The following is a 16,942-nucleotide window of genomic DNA, read 5'->3' as shown; positions in this document are numbered from 1 at the left end:
GGAGAGGAGGGGAAAGACGAACCACAAGGGAGAGGAGGGGAAAGACGAACCACAAGGGAGAGGAGGGGAAAGACGAACCACAAGGGAGAGGAGGGGAAAGACGAACCACAAGGGAGAGGAGGGGAAAGACGAACCACAAGGGAGAGGAGGGGAAAGACGAACCACAAGGGAGAGGAGGGGAAAGACGAACCACATGGGAGAGGAGGGGAAAGACGAACCACAAGGGAGAGGAGGGGAAAGACGAACCACAAGGGAGAGGAGGGGAAAGACGAACCACAAGGGAGAGGAGGGGAAAGACGAACCACACGGGAGAGGAGGGGAAAGACGAACCACAAGGGAGAGGAGGGGAGGGAAGCTCAATCCTTCGCAACATCATAATAATGGCCCATGTGGGCGGCTCCCGGCTGGCCGGCTAACCTGCTACCGCCCTCCATACCCCCAGAGACCCTTCCGTACGCACCGCCGTAGGACTAGACTGTAATAATCAGCGAATCAGTGACACGTTGCATTCGGGCCCAAGCACCACCACGTGCACCACCTAAGCCACCACCACCACCACCACCTACATCAGTACACCCTTTTCCCTTTCATCGCCATCCCGCAGTCTCCAACTCCCCTGCCCCTGCCCCTCCTCTCACACTCGCACTCACCTCCAGGACCTCCTGCACTGCCTTCAGTTGCATGTCAATCAGTTGGAAGGTGGTGCTCTGCTGAGTGGGCAGTGCGCGGAAGCTGGCAAAAAGGGGGGGTGGCGGGCGGGGCAAGGCGCGGAGGGTTGAGGCGCGGGGGAGGAGCCAAGAGTGCCGGGGATGGTTAGTCCGGAGCTCTATCGTGTAGTGGGAGGTTGCGGGGGAGGGATTGCGATGAGAGGGCTCCGGGAATTGACTTCATTGGGGAGTTGGGGCAAGCTGCCCGGTAAGTCAGGAGGGGACGCCTGGTGAGGTGCGTGGCGGTCGTGGTGTTGGTGGTGGCAATGGTGATGATGGTAATGATGATGGTGGTGATGGGTTCCCATTCCCGCTCCCACAACCACTGAAAAACACACCATTGACAACTCGCTGGCTCATTCCACCGCTACACTCCCGCGCACCACTACTTACCGAGCTATCCAGAGCTCATCCATGCCTTGCAGCTCACACGCACGCGCCCCTCCCTTCTGAGACCCTCCTCGTACCTGTGTAGGTCGTCCTGGCAAGAGGGCGCCAGAGCAGACAGCCCGGTCGCCGCTGCCGCCACTGGCGAAGTGGCGCCGCTGTTGCCGCCACCAGCTGGGCTACCGGCCGCCGCCGCCGCCGCCGCCGCAGCTGTCGGGGAAGCGGCAGAGGCCGCCGCGCCGTCAGCCGCTGCCCCAGGAGCTCCTGCGCCGACGGCGGCGGCGGCGGTGCCGGCGGCTGATGCTTCTTCATTTGGGCCCTCACGCTCACCTTCCCCCAGCGGCGGCGCCGTCGGCTTCTGCATGCTGTTCCGCACTCCCGCCTTCACCAGGTTGCGGTACCTGCGGACTCAGAGGTGCGGTGGTGGACCTTTGTGTTGGTGTCTCCAGTTCTGAGTTCTGAGTGCTACTTAGCGCCGGCCCGGGCTCAGGGAATTGTTCAGCCTCAGGGACAGTTGCTTGTGCTCCACATGCCTTAGAGGACACCAGGCACCAAGGACGCCACTCCGCGTGGGACGTGGGCTCTGTGAAGGACCTGCAATGCCCCAATGTCCAGGAGAGCCTGAGAAGCCACCGTCCTCCACATCACCTCTCCTCTGGTCACCTCTCCCCCCACACCCGCACACTACTAGTTCACTGGAACACACAACACACAACACACAACACACGCACACAAACACGCTCGCTCGCTCTATCACAACAGGCACGCCAGGGAGACTGCGCACCAGTTATTGGGTAGGGAGTAGATGATGGCCTGGTACTTGCGTGCCTCCACATCGACCCGTGGGTCATAGCCACGTCGAATGAACAGGCCGCGCCAAGGACCTGGCAGGCAAAAGAGGTAACCAATGCCGCCGCAGTCATCAGGAGATCAGCAGTTGTAGCACCACCAGCTGCATTAGCGTTGCTGTAGCAGTAGTTGCCACATCACCAACAGCAAGGGGGCCCCGTGGAGCATTCCTTGACAGCAAGAGGTGAATCCTCCTCCGCAAAGACTGACCGACAACACCAACGCGCCAAAGGGCAAGTATCCAAGCTCACCACGCCTCCCACTCCTCCAGCCCTCCCTGCCTGTTCGTCTGTCTTACATGTCCCTCCACTCTCTGCATCCCCCCTCCGCCTCCTCCTCTTCCTCTCGGATCTTACCTGTCTTGAACCGGTAGCACAGCCGCTGCACCACGCGCTCCACCGCCGCACCGTCACAGCCGCCGGGCATCGCCGTCTGCACCGCCGCACAGGCCGCACATCGCTCTCGCATCAATTCCAGTCCCCACACGGGCCGCTGCGACAGCAGGCGAGACACCTCCGTCTCAAGCACCCGGTACGCCCGCACGTCGGCCACGCCGGCATTATCGGCCGCCGTATCCGCCGGCTGGGCGGTGGCAGGGGTCGTGCCGTCTGCAGCGGCAGCCGTTGCCGCTGGCCCAGCTGAAGCCGCTGCAGCTGCCGCAGCCGCCGCTGCCACGCCTGTGGAGGTTGTGGCCACTGCCGGTGGGACTCCCTCCGAGTAGAAGCTGATGACCGGGGCATCCCCCCAGTTAGGGTCCAACCTGGCTACACCTGCATGCGGTGGCGGCCCCATGGGCAGTCCCACCGGCAGGAGCAACAACAAGAAGCACAAACACAGTAGGAGGAGGCGATCTCGTCGTCCGGTTCGAACTCATGTTGCTGCTGCTGCTGATACGGCGGTTGCTGTGGCTGATACTGCCGCTCGAGATACAGCATGTAAGATCCTTAAGAGAGGGCTTTCCTAATTTCTGCGAAGAAGCCAACTCATGGCGTCCAATCCAAGGTGGGGGACATCCAGGGCCTACCTCGCAGGTGGTGCTTGGACTGTATTTGCTTAAATGCATAGTCCTGCGGGAAATCTAGCCAGGAAAAGAGCTGCGGAATGAGCAAGAGGGGCTGCATGATCTTGGTGGGCTCGGCGCGGTCGTGACGCTGGTCGTAGGGCAGCAGGTCGCGGGAGCGGGACGGCAACATAGGGTCATGGAAAACGAAGGCGTAATCGGCCAGTCCCGGGAAGCGGAAGGTGGGAGTCACGCGGGCGATGACGTTGGCTGTCACGCCGGTGGCAGGTCCCTGGCCCGCGTCTGTGCCATCGTCTGCGGCAACTGGGTTAGGACTGGGCTGGCCACCCGGTGGCTGCTTCGGCCGCGAAATACGCAGCAGAAGGCGTGTCTGCTCATGCCTTTCGCCGTAAAGAGGATGACTCGTCCGGTCTTCAGGACGGAGCTTAAGCTTCAGGTAGTGCTTTGTGCCAACTGCGATTGCTATGCTGTCGAGTCCGCCAAGTGTACGCAGCGCCTTGTTAGTATCTTGAACAAAACCAGGATACTCTATTGCGATAGCTTCGGCTTTTGGTATTTCGACATCAACTTTGTCTATGCCCATCTGTCAAATTCGTTTTGCGCATGCCGTTATCGTGCACCTGATGCACAAAATGAAAGCAGCAGCAGGATATTTACAAATTTGTCCGAAGGTGTAACAGAGCCCTATCACTACATCAAGTGATCTGCTAACGGTTGATGCATGGACCTAAAGCGGGAAATTGGAAACGCAGCCACAATACAAGCCACCGCAGCAGCTGAAGCATACGGCTATGTACTTCATAATAACTTAAAACAGTGTAGTCAAAACCTTCCCAGAAAGTACGACATCGACGGTTGAAGGCACGATATCGAAGTAACTCTTGGCCACGAACCTAGGCACGAACATAGGCTCAATATCGAAGTAACACTTGGCCACGTATCCTGTCCACGGTGCACGTTGTCTTGGACAGGGTCGCTTTCCATCCCTGCCTAAATAGAACAAGAACCCTCTGCCAGGCTGCTGGACGACGTAGTCAAGTCATTTTGAATCTTAAAGTTCATCGCACGGCCTTCCGCCAGCTAATCCCGATGGTGTAAAGGACGAGGAGCAGGCCAAGGCCCACAAGAACGGGCATGGATACCACGCACCCGTTCTTCTTGAAATTGAGCAGGGTCTGCGTTACCAATGCAGCAAGGAGCATCAAAGCAAAAGCCAGTCAGAGCTGAAATATGTACATGACACGGTGTTGCCTCCACCGTCACGTATGAACACTGGCTCCCGCAACACCCTCCTAGCAGGAAGCGCTATGTTGGAAGCACAGCACGGAAATGACCCGACCCGCCCTTACTCGAACCTTATGGCCCCAGACGCGGCCACACCCATTCACTCCCCACCGACTTTAAACACAAAACCCCCATCTCGTCAGGTCTACTTGCTCTCACTCCCTACCCGGCAAGCCGGCCAAGCAGGAAGAGAGAAAGGGGCTCTCCTGAATGTAAATGAGGAGCTTTTGTAACACCAAACCACCCTGCCCCCTCACCAGGCACGACGCCCCCAGGTGCAGCAGCGGTGCCGCCGCGATGTGCGCGATGCGGCGCTCCATGTACCCGTCAAACGCAATCACCATGAGGCTTGTCAGGATCAGACCAAAGGAGAGAGAGTACAGCGCGCCCACCTGCGGGCCCCACGCGGGTTGCGGCACCAAGGCAACAAGTCTGCAACGCAACACAAGGAGAACCAACGCATGCCTGGCGTGGGAGCGCAGAGCCGGGAGGCAGCCCTCCTTCCTGGAGCCGATGGCCTTGGCGGGGTGCGTTAGTAGGACCCGGAGCCGTGGCGATGCTAGCGCTATTGTTATTGTTGGTGGTTGTGGCGGTGTGGGCCATGGCGGTAATAATGGCAGGGAGACAAAAGAGCCTGGGATGGCAAGGCCAAAGTTCGCGCAACTAGGAGAAGTGTTCAAACATCTGTAACTGCGGGAAACAGCGCCACGGCAGCCAGCTACCTCCACACGATAGGGTGTGTGGAACGAAGATATACTATCCAGGGGTGGCAATACAAATACGCTGAGGGCCAGCCTCCCGATATCTCCAGGACGTGGACCACATTCGGGCAGACGCCAGACGAGATTCGGAAGACATTTCGGCGTTCACCGAGAGAGGGATAAACAACAACGGCTGCGAACCTCGAGCACACAACGACACAGCTGCTACCCGGAGCACGCCCGCGGGGATATGGTCGCCCGACTGTCGGTGGTCGGTGTCAGGCGGCCACTCCGCAAGCGGAGCCCTGCAGCAGAGCCCTGTTTTTCAATGTTCCGCTACCCCCTAGCTCTCACCAGGAAAATGGACATCTGTGGGCAAGCGGGGTTGTAGTATGTCCCGTCGCTGACCGTCAGCGGCAGGAAGGACAGGAAGAAGAAGACCGCGTGGCTAGCGGAGTGACCGTAGCCCCACGCCAGGGCCATGTAGAGCTTGTCCAGCAGGGCGAAGCGGCGGCCCGAGGAACGCGCCATGGACTCCAGGGGCTCCAGCGTCTTACTGGGGAGGGGAGATGGGGGGAGGCGAGGCAGACGGGGGTTGTATCGCGGGACGGGGAGGGACGAGTACATGAACCCAAGTGGGTGCCAGGGCTGACAGGGCGGGGTGAAGGCCGGGCCTAGTTAAGGAGCAGGCCGTTCAGGTCAGGCAAGGAGGGATTCGAGGAGCAGCGGGGACAGCAGTCATGGAAAGACAGTGTTGAGCGTCCGGTCACCTCAAAGCCCATCACCCAGTCTTACCGGTGCAGACGCCATACACCATATCGAACTGCCTCCTCAATAGCCACGGATGCTATGAGCAGACCCGCATAGGGCCCCTGCTCTGGGTCCAGTGGGACAAACCCTGCACCAGGAAAGAGCACCAGGCGAGGGACATCAGTTACCCCTGGGGACCTGAGGCTGCTTGAACGACCGGGGCGACCCGGGTGACTCGGTAATCGCGAACGGGATGAACGCGGAGGGATGTTGGAGACTGATATGCGAGAGGAGCAGCGGTGTGGCAGAGTGTACTGGGTGCTGAGAAACCAAGCGGTGAGGTGCCTGACAGAGGGGTTGTGTGACTGGCTGCTGGTGTCCAAGGCCTGCCCAAGCTATGTGCGCAGCGTACCTCGAAAGATGGCCGATATGATTAGCAATACCACGAGCCATAGGAAGGCACTGCGGGCGGGCGAGGCCGGGAGGCGAAGGCGTCGGCACGGGGAGGAGGACGGGCGCGCGGACGTCAAGGCTGCTGAGAGCATAGAAGGACATAAGCCAGAACAACATCCGGCATTGAACGGAAACACGTACCTAAAGAGCGAAAGAAGCACTAGGAAGGACTTGCGAGCAAGCACCACTAAGAAAAATGCAATTCCGGGCCCGAGGCCCAGGAAAATTAACCCAAAGAAGTCTATAGTCATCTCTGGTTAAGCTACGTCATGGAAAATGCTTATCGTTTCCAAGGATGGTGTGGAGGACATGTCTATATTCTGCAGGCAGTTGCTGTATCGGTCCTATAACATTAACATTCAGTCATACATCTTAACAGGGACATATTCGCAAGATGTATGGCAACATGGCATCCTGTTTGGGCACTGTCGATGCCGCTCCGAAACTTAAGGTTCTCGGTAGTTGCATCACTCTATCTGCCTCGTTCATGCCGCTAAGATTCAGCAGTATGTATCGTTGTCTATTTAAGTCAAGCAGGAAGAAAGCAATTATAAGTTAACCATCTGTCAATTTGCACTCCTAAACGCACAGTGTCGCAACACGCCCAACACCATAAAGATTTCAAGTCAGTATGTCACAAGAGCTCAAGGCGTACTTTGCGGCCACGCAGGCCACAGCTCGCCAGCATGAGGCGGAAGTGGCAGCTATGCAAGCCAGCGTGGATGAGATTGCACGAGTGCGCCAACTACTGACAAAGCTACCTGACAAGGTTCGCATGATATGTAAATCCTTGTGGAAAAGTGACCCCTCTGCTGTTGGTTGGCACAGCGGGTTGGGTATCCATTTGCTCAAAAGTATGTCTGCCCAATTCGACGTGCATTCTGGCCTGCTATGGCTGCCTGGCAGGCACTTTTGTCCCCTTGTTTTCTCACCAACGCGGCCGGCAGGCTGTAATGGCGTTCAATCCACTGTCTACCCCGCAAACCCCCCTCCCATGCCATGTCATGCCATGCCGCACAAAGCAAAGCATGCGATGCGATAGGCCCTTCTCGCCTGGGGAAACAACGCCAATCCCACTCTCCCTCATTTCCCCGGTGCCCAGCCGCATTAGAGCTCCCCTCCGGCCAAACTAGCCCTAACAGCCGAGACCCAAACCTAACCCAAACTGCAGGTCCGCCACACAGCCATGGTGCCATTCGGAAAGCATGCTTTCTTCGAGGGTGAGCTTATCCACACCAACGAATTTCTAGTGGGTCTAGGCTGCGACTTGCGGCTGGAGGCGTCCGCTCGCGAGGCGGCCGACGTGCTGAGCCGCCGCCAAGCGCGGGCTGAGAAGGCACTGGCACAAGCCCTACAGCAGTTAGACGATCTACGAGGCCGTGTGGAGGAACTCGCTTCCGTGCTGTCCAACGAGGAGGGTGAAGCGCTGGTGGACATCCGACAGGACTTCGAGGAGTCCGAGGCGCTGCTGGCAGCAGCACGTGGAGCACCGGCACCGCCGGCCCAGGCGCCGGCTCGGCCGGCGTTTTCGAGTTCGGTGGAGGTTAGGATGGCCTCTGGGAAGGCTAGCCCGGCCAAGAGCGATAGCAATTTTGCGGGGCAGCAGGTTGAAGACGTGCCAGCGGCTGCTGACGATGACAAGCGTATTTTTGCGCGGCTGGCGGAGCTGGAGCTGCTGGAAGCGGAAGCGGGCAGCAACGAAAGCGATGACAAGGGCGCGGACAGCGGTAGCGAGGGGGAAGGCGGAGGCGGGCGAGAGGGACGGGAGGCCAGGGAGCTTAAACAGGTTACTTGTGGGGACGGGGCAGCAGGTCCAGCTGATGTGACGGGAGGGCAAGGAGCAGACGCGTGGCAAGGAGGGCGTGGAAGTGGAGGTGGTGCAGTCAGTAGCGCAAGCTCAAGCACATCAAGCTCTGTCCCTGCGGGTGAGAGCTGCGGCAGCCTGTCAACATCAACATCAGCGGCACCTGCGAATGCAGCGACAGTGAAGGCGCCAGCGGCGGCAAAGCTCAAGACTGGCACACCGCTTAAGAAGGGCTTCCTGCTTGGGGGAGGCGGGGCGGGCAGCCGAGCTGCTTCTACTGCTTCTCTGACTGCTCCCTCGGCTGCTCCAAAGGCGGCCCGTGGGGCCCAGAGCAGCGCGAGTTTAAGCTCCGGCTCAGGTGATTCGGGGCCCTCGGAGAGGACGTCCCTGGCTGCTAGAAACGCATCGCAAGAGCAGCATCAAGTGGAGGGGGCATCGCTCTCGCAGGATGCGGTGACGTCCACTGGCTGCCGCACTGGGCGAGATCGCCGAGTGTCGTTCGCGGACGGGTCGGTGCCGGGCCAGGGAGCGGATGACGGGGGGGTGGGATCGCGGCAGGCTCTGCACGCGCCTGCAGGGCCGCTACACCAGCAGGGCAGCGCGGGACTGGCAAGTGTCCGGCCTGCTCTGAAACAGGGTACTAATAAGGTGGATTCGGCGGAGCATCAGGGAACGGGTCAGTGGGGCAACGCTGAAGGGAGTGGGGCGAAGGGTCGGAGCTGGGCCGGTCTCCCCAGCACTGCTGTGGCGTTGGAAGACGGGGGAGATGCGGCCATGGCGATGGCCAGGGCCCGGGAGGAAGCGTTCACGGGGGTCGTTAAGGAGCGAGGAGTGGGTGGTAGAGGCTGTAACGCCGGGGATGCTGCAAGCAGTGAATTTGCGGGCAGCGAGGTGGCATTGACAGCTTTTAGCGAGGTCGGAGTTGCGGCTACCAAACGCGTATCGAAGTTCAAGCAACAGCGCATGGGCCTGTCATGATTTTCATTCCTCGACTCGCTGCCCAGAACTTGTAAAGTTTATTTCATGCGAACGACATTCCGTACAATTCCCGATCCAAACGACATCGTCGCCACATTTAGAGCAGGCATCGACTACCATTCTGAATTAATTACATGCTGGTCGAGTTCCATGGTCATTCAACACTTCTAAAACATATCTCCAATCTAGCCTGTCGATAACCGGACGGCGGCTGGAACAATGGAGGCGGCGTCCACAAGCAGCCGCTGCCAGGGAAATGGCCCTGTTTCACGCGTTGGGCAACGCGGATGGCGTATGCCCCCAGCTCGCGTGCTGCGGCTGCGGTCTCAGGCCTTAGTTGAAGTAGGCAAGTTGAACCACGAGCCGGTGCCTCCGCCAAAGGGATTCCGACCAGCCGTTGTGCCTGGCAGCCGAACGAAGCCAACACCGCTGTTAACACCGGATGTGGTAAGTATGTGTTGATGCAAGCGGTGGACCTGTTCCGCAATTCAATTGACGCGCCGCCGCCCCGACCAGATGGTACAACGCCTGCGGAGCTCTATGCACGATTACGGACAAGAGAATTTTGGGGCTTTTTACAGCAGCATTATGGGCGGCATTGTGGTGGACCCGGCTCTCATGATGTTGCCCGTGGACGACCAGTTCGTTTGCAAAGGCTATGGCGTTTCGGAAACTGTCGTCCTGCGCGACGGTCACCTGTACATGTTGGATGAACATATTGCGCGATTAACAGCTGCTTGCGCGCAAGTTGGACTATCGTTACCCTTCTCAGTACCGGCAGTTAAGAGGATTGTCCTTGATACCGCAGCTGCTAGCGGCAAATTGAACGGTATGTTTCATCATCTACAAGCTTTTGCCTATTTAGGGCGCTGATGGGCGCTTGCTTGCACGCAGGACAGTTGCGGTTTTGGGTTACCCCAGGTCGCGGGGGCTTCAGCCCAGTGGAGCTTGGCGGATCCGAGCCAGCGTTGTACGTCATTTGCCTCGGCGACACCTACGAGATTGACCGCACGGAGTCATGGGATGCAATCCTTGCAGAGGAGCCGATTCAGGCCACGGCAGTCAGCAACGTGCTCGGAAACCAGCGGCTGCTGACAACTGTGGGGCAGGTGGAGGCGCACGCCAGGGATGCCCACGTGGTGAGCTGCCTGACACAAGCATTGATAATCTGCAAACGTCGCCATAATACTTGACCATTCTGGGTATCCTTACAGCTTTGGCAGTTCTGGAATACTCGACCGTGCCGTCGATATTGGGCCCTGACTTCGCTATCTAAGCACGACTTGTCTGCGAAGGGGATCTCGTATGGTCTGGTCTCGTATGGTCTGGGCGGCTCGAGCGTCTGGGGCGTGCCTCGTGTTTAAATCGACGGGAGATTTGCGCCTCCTCCTGAAACTCTTGCCCTGTCGCGCCGTGTTTATGCGATGCGACGTTGACCTTTGCAGGCGCTATTCACCGACGCCGAAGGATTTGTACAGCACTGCGCGGGTTACACGGTGTGCATCCTGACTCAGCAAGACACGCTTGTGTACCCTCCTTTTGAAAGTACCGCGCCAAGTGTTACGCTATCTCGAATCCTGGAGCTGATTCCTGAGGTAAGCGCTTGATGACTTGACAAGAAGCGTGTGAGTCTGCGTGCGCCGATATGCTAAAATGTGCGCTCTACGCAGACTGGGACCATGCGAAGGATTGAGTGTGGCGCCGATAGAAAGCGGTTGGGATGATGAAAAATCCAATCACCATCTTTCACATGATCAAGACCCATGATTTTTGCATAATCTATCCCCTGACCAACCGCTCCGGCCTAGCCAGCTGTCGTTGCGCGCATGGGTTGCTGCCCCTGCTGCCATCCTGTAAACGTTTTTCCAGGCATTAATTGTACAACTTCAAGCATTGGGGTTGATGAGTTCAAACAGCACAATTCACCATCTTTCACCTGATCGTAATGATTAGAATCTCCAACTCTGACCCAACGCATTCATTCACCGCATAACTCAAAATACACAAATATCCCACGCTCTCGGGAGTGACGAGATGAAACAGCACAATTCACCATCTTTCACCTGATCGCAATGATTAGAATCTCCAACTCTGACCCGAGAGCATTGGGTTTTATGTGGCTCATATTGTCCTGTCCTCAGAAATCGCCACGTGCTTGTAGCTATCGGCACCTCATCACCACCATCATACCTCGCCCTCGCTAAGTGGCTGCAGACATCGCAGCTCATTGCCGGATCCCATTAACCTGCCTTGTTCAAAAGCTCGACTCGTATTGCGTACGCTGGGGCCCCGTTGCTAAAAAAACCCTGATGTGCAGGAGCGAATCCGGTCGCCCGATGACGTGGTTGTCGCTAATGTGCAGCAGCGGAAGTTGCACGTCTCCGAAGTGCTGGCAGCGAAAGAGTGTTTCCTTGTCTGCACCACTTTCACCATCATCCCATTGTGCAGCGTGGACGGGAAGGCCATTGCCGACAACAAGACGGGGCTTACCACATTAGCTCTCCATTACATGCTGGATAATGACATGCAGCCGCCGCCTGCGGGCGTGTATAGCTGTAGACATACTCCTGTGCCGTACGGGTATACCACGGGCATGCGCACTCAGCTGGTGTAGTGGCCATGGTGGTCTGCAGTAGAACGTTTCTGAACCGACTAAGCATCGTTCCAATTGGTTGGTAGGCAGGCTGGGGCGCGAGTCGCGGATGTGTTATCCTGGGCAGCATGGACACGCCGTTTGGTAGCAGATCATGTAGAACCTTAGCCAAGATTTGATTATATGTGTAAAATCCTCTGTAGTATTTTTTCCTCAGTATTGGAGTCCGACATCCATACCGCAGCTGCATCTGTGCACCAAGATGACGTGTAACTCAATGCGTTTCGTATCTTGAAAATACACCGTACAAATGAATCCTACAAATGAGTCCAACTGATTCTCACCCCGCGAGAGAACAGCTGATTGAAGGTGAGAAACACCTTACAGCTCTCCAGCCAGCGGTACTCCGAGCGCCAGGTCGGGATGTTTAAGGCAAAACATGAGCTTGACGGCAGCGCACTCGGGAGTCATGTGCGGACCCGCATCTACCCCCATTCTCGCCGCCAGTTGGCCCGCACGATACAGAGCCGGGTGCAGCGGTCCTGAGGAACACTGGCTTGTGAGGCATACCTGGTTCACCGGGAACAGGCGGTGCGCTGTGAGCTGTAAGATGCATTGCACGAGTTACAGGTTGTGGACACGGGTATGCATGCACTGTGGTGCGGTTTTCCAAGCCACCGCAATAATGCAACACCTGTAGTCCCTTGGCCGTCTGGTCCTTGAGCCATGGCAGCCAGCCGTAGGATGCCTGATCAGGCAAGTTACCCACACCGAACGCCTCCAGCACGACACCGCGGACACCACGGCCGTACAGGTCACCGTACGCGATGCGTGGATCGCTGCCGGGGACGACCGGTATGCGGATGACGCGGGGGTCCAGCTGCATGGCGGGGTGGGCGGGAAGAGTTAGCTTTATCCTGGGGCTAGTAGTCGGCGTCGGCGGCTTATCTCTTCTACCCAGAAGGTAAAGAACACAATCATCATATGTAAAAGTCCACCACCCGGTCGTTCCCTATCAATCCAGGTTAGCGTTGGGGTCTTAGTGGTCCTGCAGCGAAACGGCCCTTCCCTCGAACCCTCCACCGCGCAATCATGCCGTAGCACTCATGCCGTAGCATTTGGGCCCGCACCTCAAATCGCGGCTTGTAGGCCCCCTCCACCCGCAGCAGCACTCGCGTGTTCCAGTCTACGTCGATACCCAGGGTGGCTAGGTAGGGGTAGGTCAGTGAATCGAAGGCCTGGTAGGCTGCTGAGTTGACCTGGCGGGATATATTGCGAGCAACAGCGGGGCAACAGGGCCCCCGGCACCATTGTGCTGTCAAACTCGAGTCACCGATAAAGCTTAGTGCAAGGTTGTCCGCTAGAGGAGGAAGGTGAGGAATCAGGTCCCGGTTTAGACACGGAAAAGGAGGAACGGCAAAGGAATGATTGGTTGGCCCTGGGAACAGGGCCCTATTACCCCAAGGTGGGGTTCACTACTATGGAGATTACTACCGTGGGAATGGCGCTACGGTAGTAACTGGGAACGCAGCCGCCGGAGCACAGCCACACATAGCGATTGGCCACAGCCACCTAGGTATGCTCGTGGTAGGCCTTCACCTCTCCCAAACGGCATGGAGAGCGCCACACCCACCTTTTGCGTGCGGTTTCCTCGCATGAGCTTGCCACCGAAGCACACCGCCACCTCCTGCAAGGCCACATGAGGCGGGCTGAAGGCCGAAGTGGCCACCTGCGGCGAAGGCAAAGGGCCGGAGCGCGAAAGCGCGGCATGTCCACATATGTAATGTTACAGTAATGTAATGTAATAGTCCACATATGGCATAAAGCTGAGCAGCGTGCTTGTTATAGCCAGTGGCGAAATGACAAAACACAGCAGGAAGCGTTTTTTTATGTGCGTGAATGGCCTGGGTTCAGGCTCTGACGAGATGCCTCCCGTTGTCCCCCGCGTGACGTCCCGCTTGATAACATGGCAGCCGTTGCATGTGTACGTAATGGAAACTCTGTCGACAAAAAAGTATTAAATAATACTAATGAACGTACATTGCTGCTACCACTTGGGGGTCGCGCGGCTCTGTGGGTTATAGGTAATTGTGCTCCTGAATAATCGGATTTCAGTGGATGGGGTTCGTTGAGTTCAAGAATCCACTCCTCGACCACCATAATAACACAAAGTGCAACCCGCCCTCCGGCAGCAGCTGATTGGCCCCGACCACACCTGGATCGAGTCAAGCAGATTCTGTCGGGCATCCGTCCGGGGTGCTCGCAGAGGCAGCTGGCTACCTGCACAGCCAAGGTATTCGTACAGCTCGAAGGACATAACCCAAGCCTGCGCCGTTTGATGATTGAAAAACGAACGGGCGAACCCCGCAGCCCCTGAACCAATGGGAGATGTGCGCAGCAGCGTTTCCACATGCAGGTCGACAGTTTGTAGAGCCCCCGGAACCCAATACTGCCACTATCATACCGTCACAACGGAACTGAAGCAAGACAAAAAACCAACCGGGCCCCCCACCAGGGGTGTTGCGCTCTGGATCTCACCCTGTCTCCATCCCACCATAATCCACCAGCCACGGTTTGACTAACCCGTCATGACAATGGGCTTCTTGAAGCCGCACAACATCAGCGACAGCGCAGCCGCTGTGTACGCCAGTGTGTCCGTACCGTGAACCACCTGGGTTCAAGGAGAGAAAAAAGGTTTCGCGTCAGTGTGCACGACTGGATGTACATTATCACGTAGGACATGTAGACATACAGACGTGTATACGTCACATGGTGCGAATGAACATCACGTCCTGTGCTTGTTTGGCTGTGTTGGCTGTGTTGGCTGTGTTGGCTGTGTTGGCTGTGTTCGTAGCTTCTTACTGTTATTCCCTCACGACTTCCCTACCATCCCACCACAAAGGCATCGTAGTGCGGATGGTTGTTGTCCAGCGCCTTGGCGATGGTAATCCAGTCAGAAGGACCCACTCTGCTGCTGTCCTTGTTGAACAGGACCTGAGCTCCAGGGGGGAAGGATGGGGGGATGTGGCAATGCTGATCACAAGGTAGTGGCGAGGTAGAGGGTACGGCGGTGCACTGGCGCTGATTGCGTGTGATGAAGGGGGAACTGGGCGCACGGACGGACGGATACGTGGTGTGGCTAGAGCCCACATCATGGCGGGGATCCACAGGTCCTCTGCCGGATGCTATGCGTGCCAGGTCCCGCCAGGAAAATGAGTGAAGAAATGGGAAACGGTCGGGATGGAACGCGTGCCAGGAAAGTGAGGTGAAGAATTGGGAACCGGCGTTTTGATGACGGCTGCAGCATGCTGTACATGTTCCAGAACACCGTGCAGGGCCCAGAGCGGGCGCTGGGAGGCGCTTAGGTGATGTGCCAAAGGCTCAACTGAGAGGTATTGGGACATGAACGCATCATCCGGCAGTCAACGGTTTTTCTTGTCCATGGGTAACGGCTGCCATGCGGGAATCTTTGGGCACCGATTCCGATGCTCCACGGCTAAAGCACCAGCAGCACGCACGTCGCAGAAGCCTCCAAATCATCACGCACCAGCAGCTATGCGCCCTTGCACCGGGTTCCACACCCGCCTCACAGCTTTCCAACTTCCCCTCATTTTCCCCTTCCTCCTCCTCTTCCTCCTCTCTCCCTCGTCTCCGAAGCCATCGAGGGCCATCAAAAAACGCCCACCTGCAGGTCCACATTTGCAAACTTCTCCAGCTCCGGAACCATGGCTGTGCGATATGACGTGGGGGGTGGGATGGGATGACAACCGTGCAGAAATAAATGTGAGAAGAATGGCGACGCCCCGGGAGGTGAAGCGACACGGGGTAGGTTAAAACAGCAACACGGAGTGTACGGGCTGTAGAAGAAGAAGAAGTAAGAAGGAGTGTACGGGCGCTTTACTTTCCACTTCTATGAAGCTTGGCTCCCATCCCTTCACACCGTACCACACCGCAGGGGTACAGGGAAGTGAAATGCATAAAGGAAACAAGGTGGGTAGCTTGTTGGGGGTGAAAGAGGCTCCAATGGGCTCCAATAGGCTCCTGGGCCATGCCCGTGCGGTTGCGTACTTCCTAGGGCATATCCGACTGCAAAGGAGCAAAGTATGATACGGGCCCCGCGCATCCGATAGGATCTGTGAGATGATCCCCGGTGGAACTGTGGTCTGCGGGACATGCTTTAAAGCCGGCCCAGGTCCCACCTACCAAGTGCAAAGTACAAACCAACGCGCTCTGGCTGTAATCCTTAAGGCCCGTCCGGTCGTACCGACCCTGTGTGAGGAGGGCACACTTACTGAGGAGGCTGGACAACATCTCCCCCGGTCTGAGTGTGCCCTTGTACGACGCCTCCGTGGCGCCAGCCTTTACACGCAGATTGTGGCCGTCGTCCTCCTCAAACGCCTCCTGCACCACATCCCCATCCCCGCACACTGATTCTCATGGCGTCCAAACGGCTTACGTGCGTCACAGTGCTTGCGGCACGTTCCGCATGTACACATCTAACTCGTGCGTCGTCATCTGCAACAAGATGAACAAGTGTAAGGATTCGCATCGCATCCGTGTTTTCTCTCTTGAAAACCCGCGCCGATTTGAAGATGGACACGCGGTGGTTCGGTCCAGCATTGTCTTTGATGGCTTCATGTATCAGGACCTGTAAGAAGTCCAGGAAGTATGCATTGCTGCGCAAAACAACTGCATGTGCATCCAACCCGCATCCCGTGGTGACCCACATCATCCAGCACTCTAAAAACACGAATTGACATCCGAGTTCACGGCACGAAGTGATGAAGGTTGGATGCGTGCTTGCGGCATGCCGCTTTTCCAAAGCTGTAGCACCCGCATTCTGTCCTGCAGGAGAAGGAGAGGTTCTTTGTCGGCGCCAGAGCCCGCATCCGCACCTCGGGATCCATGCCAAGCGTGCCCCCCGTGTGCAGGAACAGCACACGCGGAAGGGGCTTCGTGACGGTGCGGAGGCGACCATGCGGCCGGTGTAAGGGCCCACGAAGGTGTACACTCGTGGCCAGACCCGGGCTGGGACCTGCAACCAAATCGACAGCGGAGCCTGGAGCAGCGTCGCTGGTTAGAAGAGTGGCGGCGCTTGCTGGTTTGTCGTTGGGGCTTGGGGCCGCTGAGCCACCCGCGGGAGCGGCTGAGGCCTCTTGTTTGCCCCCCGAACTGGTCGGAGCTGATGCCGTGGCGAGGTAAGGTGAATTACGTCCTGGCCGCCTGGATGGTCTCCGACCCGGCTTACTAGTCCTGTTGCCGTTCCCGTCGGGAGTGCTGTGGGGGACAGCATTAGTGCTCATTTTGGGCCGGCCAGCAAATTCGTTTGGTGCTGCGGCGGGTGAGAATCCACTGTCGTTGCTGCTGGTTGCGGATTGCAAGGTAAAGGTCTCCAATGCAAAGACGATGCTGCCA

At 57.6% G+C, this 16,942-nt stretch overlaps 5 protein-coding genes across 5 annotated transcripts in view; 1 reads left to right on the top strand and 4 right to left on the bottom strand.

Moving 5' to 3' along the window:
- The window catches only part of VOLCADRAFT_89237 (uncharacterized protein), a gene marked incomplete at both ends in the record, with an annotated part of 11,267 nt that extends 7,966 nt beyond the window's left edge, over positions 1–3,301 (bottom strand). Inside the window, 6 exons of the mRNA XM_002948720.1 lie at positions 651–732; positions 1,175–1,358; positions 1,425–1,495; positions 1,879–1,978; positions 2,300–2,713; positions 2,968–3,301. Of these exons, the coding sequence (XP_002948766.1) occupies positions 651–732; positions 1,175–1,358; positions 1,425–1,495; positions 1,879–1,978; positions 2,300–2,713; positions 2,968–3,301 (1,185 nt within the window). The remainder of the gene's footprint in view (positions 1–650; positions 733–1,174; positions 1,359–1,424; positions 1,496–1,878; positions 1,979–2,299; positions 2,714–2,967) is intronic.
- Positions 3,302–3,520, bottom strand: VOLCADRAFT_47784 (uncharacterized protein; the record flags this gene model as incomplete). The annotated part of the gene is made up of 1 exon (XM_002948719.1): positions 3,302–3,520. A coding segment is annotated over one exon (219 nt), but the record flags the coding sequence as incomplete, so codon positions are not given.
- An 83-nt stretch (positions 3,521–3,603) lies between these two features.
- VOLCADRAFT_109690 (uncharacterized protein) lies at positions 3,604–6,522 on the bottom strand. The gene is made up of 6 exons (XM_002948718.1): positions 6,294–6,522; positions 6,112–6,161; positions 5,745–5,847; positions 5,304–5,505; positions 4,506–4,640; positions 3,604–4,139 (listed from the first exon to the last, which is right to left on the bottom strand). Exons 1-6 carry the CDS (start codon positions 6,401–6,403, stop codon positions 4,023–4,025), a joined length of 717 nt encoding a protein of 238 aa, XP_002948764.1. The 5' UTR covers positions 6,404–6,522; the 3' UTR covers positions 3,604–4,022.
- A 2,558-nt stretch (positions 6,523–9,080) lies between these two features.
- VOLCADRAFT_73975 (uncharacterized protein) lies at positions 9,081–11,732 on the top strand. The gene is made up of 5 exons (XM_002948854.1): positions 9,081–9,381; positions 9,451–9,763; positions 9,829–10,073; positions 10,380–10,529; positions 11,252–11,732. The coding sequence occupies exons 1-5, from the start codon at positions 9,154–9,156 to the stop codon at positions 11,546–11,548; spliced, it is 1,233 nt and encodes a 410-aa protein (XP_002948900.1). The 5' UTR covers positions 9,081–9,153; the 3' UTR covers positions 11,549–11,732.
- A 176-nt stretch (positions 11,733–11,908) lies between these two features.
- VOLCADRAFT_89234 (uncharacterized protein) lies at positions 11,909–16,830 on the bottom strand (the record flags this gene model as incomplete). Its single annotated transcript, XM_002948717.1, has 11 exons — positions 11,909–12,130; positions 12,222–12,407; positions 12,658–12,786; positions 13,161–13,256; positions 13,743–13,807; positions 14,111–14,198; positions 14,423–14,521; positions 15,213–15,256; positions 15,820–15,928; positions 16,423–16,562; positions 16,776–16,830. 11 exons carry the CDS (start codon positions 16,828–16,830, stop codon positions 11,909–11,911), a joined length of 1,233 nt encoding a protein of 410 aa, XP_002948763.1.
- Between the last annotated feature and the right edge of the window lie 112 nt (positions 16,831–16,942).

Source organism: Volvox carteri (assembly GCF_000143455.1).
Source record: "Volvox carteri f. nagariensis unplaced genomic scaffold VOLCAscaffold_11, whole genome shotgun sequence".
NCBI lineage: Eukaryota > Viridiplantae > Chlorophyta > Chlorophyceae > Chlamydomonadales > Volvocaceae > Volvox > Volvox carteri.
The sequence above is the reverse complement of the archived record's forward strand: the minus strand, read 5'-3'. Positions and strand labels throughout refer to the sequence as shown.